Source organism: Artemia franciscana, chromosome 19, assembly GCF_032884065.1.
Source record: "Artemia franciscana chromosome 19, ASM3288406v1, whole genome shotgun sequence".
In the NCBI taxonomy this organism is placed as follows: domain Eukaryota; kingdom Metazoa; phylum Arthropoda; class Branchiopoda; order Anostraca; family Artemiidae; genus Artemia; species Artemia franciscana.
In genome coordinates this window covers 10,639,906-10,652,425 of record NC_088881.1, presented here as the reverse complement: position 1 = coordinate 10,652,425, position 12,520 = coordinate 10,639,906, and the positions used below count along the sequence as shown (strand labels likewise).

The 12,520-nt window shown below is 35.3% G+C and overlaps 1 protein-coding gene across 1 annotated transcript in view; it reads right to left on the bottom strand.

The window, feature by feature from the left end:
* LOC136039280 (aminoacyl tRNA synthase complex-interacting multifunctional protein 1-like) overlaps positions 1-12,520 on the bottom strand; it is a 68,289-nt gene that overhangs the window by 35,661 nt on the left and 20,108 nt on the right. The window contains exon 2 of the mRNA XM_065722861.1: positions 8,796-9,105. Within this exon, the coding sequence (XP_065578933.1) occupies positions 8,796-9,105 (310 nt within the window). The remainder of the gene's footprint in view (positions 1-8,795; positions 9,106-12,520) is intronic.

Genomic DNA, 12,520 nt, shown 5'->3' with positions numbered 1-12,520 from the left:
TTTCGAATTAGCCGCCCCCCCCACTCCCCCCCAGACGGTCAAATCGGAAAATGACTATTTCTAATTTAATCTGGTCCGGTCCTTGATACACCTGCCCATATTTCACCGTCCTAGCTTACATGGAAGTGCCTAAAGTAGCAAAACCGGGACAGACAGACCGACAGAATTCGCGATCGCTATACGTCACTTAGTTGATACCAAGTGCCATAAAAATTCGCCCCGAAAAAGCCTGTATACTTCGCAATAACCAAAGGGCAAACAGTGGCACACAGTTCAATAATGGGCAAAACACAATAGGCCAAGTTCGCAAGTTGCAGCACTTCCCTCGGGAGGGGGAAACACAAAACATTTGGCAAAGTTAAAAGTTTGCAGCCCTTCCCCCGGAGACAGTGGGGGATTAAGTCATCCTTAATGACATAGTTCTTAGATATTTCGAGTATACTGAACAAAATGGCTATTTCAAAATTTTGATCGGGTAACTTTGGGGAAAATGAGCGTGGGAGAGGGCCTAGTTACTCTCCAATTTGTTGGTCATTTAAAAAGGACACTAGAATTTTTAATTTCCGTTCGAATGAGGCCTCTCGCGATATTCTAGGACCAACGGGTCGATACGATCACCCCTGGGGAAAAAACAGCATATAAACTCGCATCTGTGATCTTTCCCTTGGCCAAAAATTCCACATTTTTGCAGATAGGAGCTTGAAACTTCTACAGTAGGATCCCTTGATAGACTGAATCTGATAGTGTGATTTTCATCAACATTCTATGACTTTTAGGGAGTGTTTCCTCCTTTTTTCAAAAATAAGGCAAATTTTCTCAGGATATAAACTTTTAATGGGTAAGAGTAAACTTGATAAAACATATATAATTGAAATCAGCATAAAAAAGCAATTCTTTTCATGTGTCTGTTGATATCAAAATTACGTTTTTTAGAGTTTCGGTTACTATTGAGCCAGGTCGTTCCTTAATTATGTTACCACTAACTGTTTAATAAGAGAATATACTTAACTCTAAAAAAGAGCCCATAATCATGCCAAAATTGCAGATACGTGCATGAAAGTGTTCTACACCTACTGAGTGAAGGAGAATATTGAGCCATTTGAGATACAGGGTATATGGGTCTGTGAGATTCTTATCTCGCCAGGAAAAGCTCTTAGCCACAGACATCAAAGAATCCAAATGGCTCCATTGTACTGGTTCATAGACTCGAGCGTTTACTATAAATTTTTCTTTTTTTTTAGTTTTAATTTTATTTATAAATTTTTATTCCCACAAAAATCAAAACAACAATGTGCAGAATAGACAAAATGAAATAAAGAAAAACAGATATCGTAAAACTGACTGGATACGCTGTTTAATAAAAAATCACTTTAACCAACATTAGAAAGGAAGAAAAATATAAAAAAACAATCATACACAGAAACAAATTTGAACTTTTAAACAGAGCTTCTTTGAGATTCGAAGTATTCGATTATTTATAGATTATGGTGATTTAATACACCTCAGAAAGAACTTTCAGGCTTTCACATTCCTCACAAAGGGATCATGAATAAAAAAAAAATTAAACACCATCTCCTACCCTCTGTACGCTCTAGCGTCGACAGGTGTCTCATAAGACCCCTATCTAAAGAGATAAAAATACAAGATTAACTCAAACAGTGACAAAAATGGCTGTATATAAAGGTGGGGCGATTCCTTCCTAAGATTAGTCCAAAACTTCTTTCCACTCCCTGATCGCTGTGAAATAGTTCACAATGGTCTTCAGTTCCTTAGATTCTTTCTCTCAGCATATCGTAAAAAATTGCAGCAAAACTGAACATTACCCCAAATACTTTTATTTTTAGGTTATCTGTTAAAACCATCTAAAAAAACTAATTTTTGCTTTTAAACATGAAAAAGTAGTTGACCAGCTTTCAACCTTGTTAAATATCACATAGTCAAGACAACTAGAATTTTCCAAAGAACTTGCATAGCAGTTGTTCGGGACTCAAGCACAGATCCCTCTGGCATCTAAACAAAATGTCTTCCATGTCAATAAATGGTTGAAACTGATAAAATTCGAAAAATATCATTCATTGTCAACTATTCTTAACCAGGGAGCTCACGGACCACGAGCTGATCCGTGAAATTATTTTCCGAGTCCGTGGATATTGCGTTTTCTCTTATATCAACTATTTTTTTTAAATAATTGATCATTACAATACAATATATGCATTATACTAAAATGAATACTGAGACCCTATGGGCTATATTCCGAGAAAGGGTCTACAGTTATACATGGGCCGGTAGAATAAAAAGAAAAAAAATCAGTAACTCCAATTTTTTTCTAGCTTCTTCATAGCCTTTAGCAGGGAAACTAAAGGCGAGGTTAATATCAAAACCAGAAAAAAAATACAAGAATTTAATAAACAATAATGAAGTCAGAAAGGTGTTTATTCTATCGAATTCTTTGCGACTTTACTTTAAAACAAAGGTTAATAGTCTGTATAATGGAAAATTGGGCATATGTTCAGACATTTTTTTCTGATGAGGGAGGGGGGATAATCCTCAGAAATTGAACTGTGTGAAAATTCTACAAAAAGAGAAAAAATTTGCAAACTCCTCAGATTACATGGGTGACCCAGTCCCAAAGTCCCTACCTCCTATCCCCAAAACCAGTCCTTGTGCCCGTTCGTCCAAAGTAAACTATCCTTTCAAACGTGTAATGTCGACAATGGTAAAACTATTATGTCCAGTGTATTTCATGTATCTTGTTATTCCCTCACTTTCACAGCCAATTCGAAATGATCCCATCACTTGTGCAATACCAAAGTCACCAATTCCGAGTACTGAATTGCTAAAGAAACGCAAGAAGATAGTTCTCCATCTTTTAACAACACATCAGCAACACATTTGCTAATGAAACGCAAGTAGATAGTTCTTCATCTTTTAGCAACACATCAGCAACACATTTGCTGAAGAAACGCAAGAAGGTAGTTCTCCATCTTTTTACAACACATCAGACTTGGACTACCATCCTGGTGAAGATATTCAAAAAAAAAATTATATTCTAGATATTCTTTACAATGGTACAATCAACATAAAATCACCAGCTACAGTTTTTGCACTGCCATGTGTATCTTATCCAATGCGATGTGAATGTTATTAAGAGGCTTGGTATCCATATATGCAGTACGCTCTCTAAGCTCCGTGTAAAAGCTCGTGTCGACATTAAACAAAAGCTTCAGGTAGGCTACCGGTTAGTCGTCGCTAATCGTGGTCGTTACTCACGTCGAGTACTCGCCCGTCTTTATAGTACATTTTCTGACCACTTCGTCTTATTTATTTCTGGTATTTACCCTCTGCTCCAGAAGAAGCAATTAAAATCAATTCGAGTATCGCACTTTCGGTACCTAAAGTACCTTCTTTATTTACCTCGTTCTTACCGTAATTATGCCATTGGTAGTAAATACGGTGCTACGGACATTACTGAGTCATATGAAAGATAAAAACTTTTTTAGCTTATAATGCTGTTTTTTCTCTAGGATATTTCCACCCGTTATTTAGATTGTTTTGCTGTTAGTGATTCTTCATTATATTTGTGTATTTTGAAGATTCTCTTTTGTTTCTTTTTTCCTAGTACTCCGAAAGTAAAACAGTTCAAAATAGGGATGATACCTTTTTTATTGACAGTGAATAGATATAAAATTACTTAACTGGATATTTCGAACGCATATACAGTGTTCATCATAAGCATGATGAAAAGGATTTTGCCACCTTCAATAAAATTCAATCTACATTTAGGCACTTTTAAAGGAAAAAAGTTTGAACGAGGTCTACAATTCAAGACTTTAAATCATCTGATTAAAGATAAAAGAGGTTTACTGCTGATGATGAACATTGTATATGTGTTCGAAATATCCATTTAAATAATTTTATATCTATTCACTGTCAATAAAAAGGTATCATTTCTATTTTGAACTGTTTTACTTTCGTCATGGAAAGGCAGTGTGGTCTTCAAAGTTACCTAGTACTCCGCTTGTATTTGCTGTTTTCTAGCGAGTTAAAAATAAATTATTACTATTAATTATTTTACCAATTCAAAAAAAAAGTTAAAAACGATGGCTATACAAAAAAATGCAGAAATAATTTTCTAGTTCATTTAGATAAGTAAAACCATGCCTAACAAGTTTCTTTTTTATACAACATCATAGCAAAGAATGAAATTAACATTCGTTACTGCTGGGAACTGGAGAGGAGGGTTGAGTTGAAGGAAGATTCTTCTCGCAAAAGGGTTTCATATCTCAAAAAGTATATATTCAGGCAACACAACCTAAGACTATAAATCCTACCCCCTCCCCCCATCCGAACGCGTGTCTAATGCCCAGTTGTTTCTAAACTTTGTCAAATAATGGCCAAGCAAAAATTGAAAAAATAAATCATTAACCACATCAAAACGAAATGTAAATCCAAGCCCAACCTTTACTTTATATTTTTCTTCTAAAAATTGTGTATTTTCAAAATAAATCACAGATAATGTAATAACGGTGATCTAAAGCAAGAGATTAAACAATACAAAGGCACTGCAAACTTCCAAAAATATGTACTTTTATTTACAATTAGAATCCAGCTTATACTACTATCAAGAAGTTGTCTCTAAGTAGAACTAGCGGCGCGTTGAAGTAGGGGAGTAACCCACTCATCTTCTTTAATACGGGATAGTTTTTTTGCAGTTTATTTCAAGTGTTTTTGGGAGGAGGGTAGCCCCACTCGTATTATTCGTGGTGAATTTCACTTTTAAATGTATGATCAGCCTTGTGATCGCATTTTGTTTTTGTTTTGTTGTTGACGTTACACAAATAAAACACACACTGTTCGAAATACAAATAGTATTCATTAAATGGTACCTAACTCTCTGGCCTTTAGAGGGTTTAGGGTGGCAGCAGTTGGTAGTCGCTGGGGCTAGTCGCTAGCGGTACTCTTATTTGTGGTAATTTGTGCTCAATTACGTATTTACAAGTGACTGCTCGTTTAAGCTGCATGTAGACAATATTGTGCATAAAGGTCACTACTCAATCCAGAGTTTAACAAGTATGCGCAGGTTAGGCTTCTCTGATCGTCAGCTCCTGCTGGCGTATACAACCAACATCAGGCCTTTCCTCGACTAATGCTGTCCCGTTTGGGGTCCCCAAACTCAGAACACAGCTTACATGGCAGATGAACTAGAACATGTCCAAAAACGCGCTACTAGGATAATACTTGGACCCAGTTTCAGCAGCTACGAAAGTGCCTTGAGCTCTTGAATTTACCGACCTTATTCAAACGAAGACATGAGCTAATAATGAAATTTTTTTCACCATCCGCATCAATCAGCAGACATACTAGGCATTACAACAAACTAGAACCAGCCAAGTGCCGTACGAACAGATTCGCAAACTTCTTTGTACCATATTTCATAGGAGCATTTAACAAGTGTTAATTGTAAAATTGTGATTGTAAAAGTAGCGTAATTTAGCGTTCATTTTGTCGAGTGATACGATAGCTATTTAAATAAACGAATACGAACATTAAGTTCAACATGATTATTGATTTGATTTTTGTTCATTTAGGTTTCATCCATTCTTCCAAATCAGTACCTCTCTGTTTGAAACAATTATTCATGCTAGTTTTAATCTTTTTATTCATTTATTTGTTCACAGTGGTTTCTGTTCATTTTAGGTTTGAACTACTATCCCATAAATGTGAAAACTTTAAGAGACGACCTTTAAGGGCCAGACACACGCAGCTTTTTTTGCACCGATTTCAGCAGCTCAATTGACAAACGATAGCGGTACAGAAACAATGTCCTTTGCGCAAAATTTTCAAAACTGAGCATCATAGATACCCATAGTCAATTGTAATCCTGTGGTGGCGCAGTGGGTTTGACCTTAGCTTGGTAATACGGGACCTAGAGATCGAATCATGATGCCGTAATGCACTGCAGGATCGACGCAGGGACCTGAATAGTCAAGAAGCGTCGTTAATCTGATACAATACAATAGTCAATTGTACCTTGCGATGACGTAGTGGATACATCTACACGTCCTGATCAGAGGTTGGTAGGTTCAATCCCATGTGTCGCAAGGGAACTTATTTAAATTAAATGTACAGATAGTCAATTGTAATTGATCAATAGTTGCATGATTGGTCTCAACCGATAAGTTGATTGATGATTTTATCTTAATTATTTTATGATTTTTATTTAATTAAACATTTTTGAATTAAATTATAAATTCTTTCATTATTAAATTATGAAGTTCTTTTATTTTTAGCATTTAATTATTATTATCTAGTTCTTTTGATTTTCCTGGTGAAAAGAAGCAAACGACTAGGGATCTCTTCTATTTTTTTTTGTTGATCATTACGACGAAACTCGGCGCCCTTTTTGAAAGCGACACCAAAAATTACAAAAGTTTTCAAGCTTAAATCGCTACCGTTTTCTTTTTAATTCGGCATCAATTTGGCAAATCGACACCGAAAAAAAATCTAGGTGTTTCCAGCAATTAGGTGTAAGAGCGGTGACATCTGCAAATTTTGTATCTTGCATAACGATATCCATTTAACCAAGAACCAAAACGGTGACAAAATAGATGACACTGAAGAAAACAATATCACATTGGACAACATTTTAGGAAGATCAACATCATGAATCATTTTGGGAAAATCCAAAAAAGTATGCTTCTAGCAATTATTTTACATTTTTGGATAAAGAGATATTAGAGCAATCTTCAGTAAGGATATCCGCCATGAGCGCAACCAGAAAATTTCTTGCGGCGGAATACTATAAGGGTCTTTCTTTTGCCACAATTTGAATGGGAGTTGTTATCATTCTCCTATATTTATACATTTCTTAATGTCATCTTGTTTTCTATAGGGGAAATGTATCCCCTTATCGGTATCCATGGCACCCTTCCCTCCTTTGTGTAGACATGAAACAGATTTAGCTGTTGTTAAGGCTTACACGTGAACTAGTAACACAGATTGGACGCCACGTTAAAAAAAGAAAATAATACTGTTGTGCAAACTTATTTGCGAGGAAGATAGTTAAGATAGTTCTCCATCTTTTAACAACACATCAGCAACACATTTGCTAATGAAACGCAAGTAGATAGTTCTTCATCTTTTAGCAACACATCAGCAACACATTTGCTGAAGAAACGCAAGTAGATAGTTCTTCATCTTTTAGCAACACATCAGCAACACATTTGCTGAAGAAACGCAAGAAGGTAGTTCTCCATCTTTTTACAACACATCAGACTTGGACTACCATCTAGAAACTTACAGGCAGTGTAATGAGAAATTCTCGCTTAGTAGAAAGAGGCTACAGGTACCCGTCGTACAGTGTCACAATATACAGACCAGCATCTTCAATGCAACATTATGTTAATACAAAAAAAAGATGTCCTCCACGGATGTACACGCAAAGGATAAGATGAATTATTGACTATTTAAAACCCCACAGAAACAGAGCTTTTACTTTAAAAAATGTTGTGGCTTAAAAACTTGTAGTTCTATTTACTGGCGTATTATTTCTCACAAAAGAACCAGTCAGTTTTAAAAAAGAAAGTTATTTTTCTCATCAAAAATGGCATTTCCTTTTTAGTCTAGATTTCTTACTCCATATTATTAAATCAGGTGACATTTTCTTCGAGTAGTCTGAGAACCGGTCATTAGGTCTAGCCCAGGTAGCTAGTTACATGCAAGTTTTTCCTATCACAATTAATCTTTTCTAAAAACTCTTAATTACAGTTTTTGGCACATTAGAGTTTACATTTTTCATTGCAAGATTAAGTGATGTTTCAAGAGTCAAACCTCACATTTTTAAGTGATAGGCCTATTTCGTAGAGTAAAAGCAGATGATTTCGGGTGATATTTTAAAATATTGCATATAAGACGGTGAAGCAGATAAAAAAAAAAAAAAAACACATTTGTCATCTAGTATTATTTGTCTATACTAAATCGACAACCTGGTACACTTTAAAACTTTCTCTTACACACTAAACACTTGAAAACTTACACCAAAAAGAAATTTTTAAAAAACGCATCCAAAGTTTGTTGATATGCATTTTTTGATACGTTTTTATGAGTCGGACCAAAATTTAATGGAGAGGGGTCAAATCCATTTTAGTATTAAAGATAAGACATAGACAAAGGGTATGCTAATAAACCAGGCATAATAGCAGAGGAGAGAAAAGGGAAAGGAATGACAAATTGGCTGTTAGAGTTAAATTTTTAATTGTCTCAGGTCATTATTGCCAGACGTTATTTCCAAAGGCTTGACATTGATTAAAAAAAAATGAAAACTCCCAGAAAAGCAAATTCTGTTTATGTACTGTTATTTTTTTTAAAATGTTGCATCAATTATGTTATTTTATTGTGTCTATTTCCAACGAGAAAATGGTAGCAATTAGCAGAATGGTTTTTCTTTTTTTTTATGAGACAGACACTAACGTACGTTATTGCATACACGTTAATCCATTCATAAATGAATGGATTAATTCGAATTCATACTATCGAGAAAATAGGTTCACTTTAAAGGAACATATTAGGTGACAGATATTTTTGTTTTTTAAATGTTTATTTTTATCAATTAGTTCAGAATAAAATAGACTTCAGGAAGATTCGTAAATTAGCATGTAAACAAAACTCTAAAAAATTTCAGATTTTTTTTCCTCCAAATAATTGATACATTAACATTAAAACACACAACGCCGTTTTTACAGTTTCTTCAGTTTGCCTTGTGGAGTTAGTCAATCGGCTTTAGATTCAAGTTTTACCTTCAGGTTTAACCTTGACTTTAGCAGTCTTTTCTTCTTTCTTCTTACTCATAGTTTCCTTTGGGACATGCACCTCTTCTTTCTTTGTTTGCCTCTGGACAACCCCATTTACTTCAGGAACCACAGGCTTGGAAAAATCTGGACTAGATAATGGCTTTACACTCTCACTTTTCTTGCCTTTATTCAATTCCATCTTCAGGTTTTCAACTTCGGATTTCAAAGTCTTGTTTTCTTGTCTTAGGCTTTCAAGCTCCGTATTTTTTCCTGTTGCCACAACACCAGATGAGAAAAGAACTTCGAGTCTGTTCACCTAAAAATAAATTAAAAAACTGCTAATTTTTGAACAAAGCTGTTATTTTTCTGTCAAAAACATCATATACAAAACAAACTTACTTGTTGTGGGGCCAGATGCGAACGCCTTACCCGGATTTCCACCATGAGCGCAACCAGGAAATTTCCTGAGGTAGAACTCTATAAGGGTCTTTCTTTCACCACAATTTGAATAGGAGTAGTTATCATTTTCCTATCCTGTATATTTCTTAATGTCTTCTTTTTTTCTATGGGGGAAATATGTCCCCCTATCGGTATCCATGGCACCCTTTCCGCCTTTGTGAAGAGATGAAAAAGATTTAGCTGTTGTTAAAGGTTTACACAGGAACTAGTAACACAGGTTGAACGCCATATTTAAAAAAGAAAAAAAACTGCTGTGCGTGCTTTTTGTGAAGATTAGAAACTTACAGGCAGTGTAATGAGAAATACTCGCTTGGTAGAAAAATACTAAAGGTACCCGTTGTACAGTGTCACAATATACAGATCAGCATCTTCACTGCAAAAATGAAACAGACGACATTAAAAAAAACTACTACTGACGTTTGAAGTTTTTTACCAGTTTAGTTCACTGTAAAACTAAATCAGTACATTCATAGCGCATGAATGACATATTCAGACCCCATGTATGTACGAACACCACATTCATCAGCACAAAAGATAAATTCGACAAATATTAATTTTTTGCCTCTGCTAGGGCACATTCTGTGGATAAAAGATGGCAGATTGCCAAGATTCTCCTTTTTGACCAGCTGTCTAGGGCTAAACGGTAAGCAGGTCCTCTGCGGTTGGGATGGGAGGATCTTATAAAGAGAGATTTAAGGGAAATGGGAGCTCCCTGGGATGGTATGAAGAGAGAAGATTTTATAGATTGGGATGGAGGAGGAGCTTGCGTAGCTGTGTTGGCCTCAGGCGGCTTGGTGCTCGGTGAGTTGCTAGTCAAAATCCTTTTGAAAATTAAATGGTTATACATTTTGAATCAGGATGAATCTAAATGGAGATATTGAGGGATTCGCCAATTGATGCAGCATAAAACATATTTCTTGCAAATTTTTAAGAGCAATGACTTTCATTTATCTGGGAGCAGACCAACCTGCATCCTTCTAAATTCAAATTCATGCTTGCCCACATCATCATAATTTAGAACCATGCAACAAAAGAGAAAAAGCATGGATTAGATGGGTTAAAACTATTCAAGGTAAACTTGATGACAGAAATATCAACTCTCACAGGGTATCTAGCTTCATCTAACAGCAAATCTCTTTGGAGACAAATACCAGCATTGACGTTAAGTTCCCTCTAAGCTGGATATTATGCTGAGAAAAACTTGAGGTGTATGTTCTCTCTTAAAATTTTAGATATATTATTTTTTACGTATATATGCATTTATGTATATTTGTATTTAGGTATATTATATGATTCATAATATGATATTGACGTTTCAAAATTAAGCAACAATTTTACTATCATTTGATATCCCAAATTCAGCACCACTGATCTGCCAAATCACATCTTCGACATCTGCTTTGCATTTTTTTTTTCTTATTGCAAAATATGTGGACCTTTTTTTTGAAAAATTGCATTTTGCATATAGCCTGTAGCTACATCCATTCATTCAAAAAAGGGAATTTTCCACAGCTAGATGACTGAAGTTGATCAAAATCTTTTCCTAACAAGTGTCAGGAGTAGCAAGTTTAGGAAGTAGCAGTGAGGCTTATGATGTGGGTGGTGATGTGGGTTGTATTCAAGCAAGCAAGAGCATAATGCTTGGGATAGGGCTGAGAAGAAAAAGCAACAATTACGCAATGATTGACTGTTGTAATTTCTAGGATAATTTTGCCACTTTGAATGAAAGGCGTGGTCATAGAAACTTTGGAGAGGGTCCATTCAAATAGGAATTAAAGATTCTAGTACTATTTCTAGATAAAAACGAATGGAGGGAAACCGGTCCCCTTTTGTACCCTTCTTAGTTCTACTGTAACCCCCGCCCTGTCAACCCCCCAAACAAATCAGATCATAATTTCGAGATAGCCATTTTGTTTAATAAGGACAAAAATTACGAAAAATGTGCCTCCAGGGATAACATGATCTCCCACATCCCTAGAATGAGGGCTATAAATTATGGCTACCTATTGTTTACACATAGGTTTATTATTGGAAAGCGGGGCATGTTTGGTTCTGAGTTTCCAAGAGATCTATGAATATTAAAGCAAAACTTTCAGAGAATTATGAGGGGGATACTTAACTAAACCAAAAGACCCTATGTGCATACAGATTGCCAAAAAGGGTATTTCTGTATTGTCTCAGAATAGAGTTGAGGATTTAAGTTGAAATTGTCATGGCAATAAAAAGCTAAATCAAAGGAAACTATCTGAATCCACTCCTCCCACCATAAAGAGCTGATAACTGCATCAGGTCCCCAATATGAACAACCTCTAGGCAATAGATGAATGTAGGTAAAGGAGATCAGCAAATCGAATCCTTTACTTTGGGATGACGATTGGCGTGATGGTTCAGTGAGCTGGGTTTGGAGCAAGGCGATTGATTTGTTCTCACACTAAAATAAAGCATCTGGAGACGCAAATAAGGGACCATTCCCTTGCAACACAGATATCTGAGAGAAAAACATTACAAACAACATTTATTCTTTATTCAATGCCATTTCTAAATAAACCAATCCTCTCAATGCCTTGATATAGCCTATGAGCACTAGCTCAAAATAAGGGGATACAAGAACAATGAAACTGTGTGCCATTATTATGATTCAACAGAGAATGGAGGGTATGCAGCATTACCCCCAAACCCATACATTTTCCAAACACACCCTGTCAAAAATTTTAGAAAGTTATTTTACTTAGCATAGTAGAATGGCCCAGTAACTAAGTCTCTAAGGATATTGGGTATCATTTATGCAATTGCCCTATCATACTTTAAAACTAAATCAAAAGGCACCATGTGAATGGTTGCCAATACGACACATTAGCATTATATTGGGAACAACTGGGGGTATTAAGTTGAAACTTTCAGGACTACTACTGTAACTACTTCTGCTATTGCAATTTAAATATATCAAAAGAGAGTATATAAGTTGTTAAAGAGCATAGAAAAATAAATTTGTGAATAATATAATGTTTTAATTTTCACATCGATTTGACTAAAAATACTACATAAATACGTAAAAATACTACAAATCACCATAAATCAATAAATGAAACTCAAAACCAACAGAAATTAAAATAAATAACCAAGTCAAACTTAAAAAGGAGCAAAAATTAACAAGAGTAGTGCTGACAACCCCAAGCCTTCTCAAAACCAGAACATAATTACTCTTTACTGAAAACAAAATACATTTTAAATTTTTTCACTTCTTTACTTAAATAAAAAAAAAAAATCTCAAA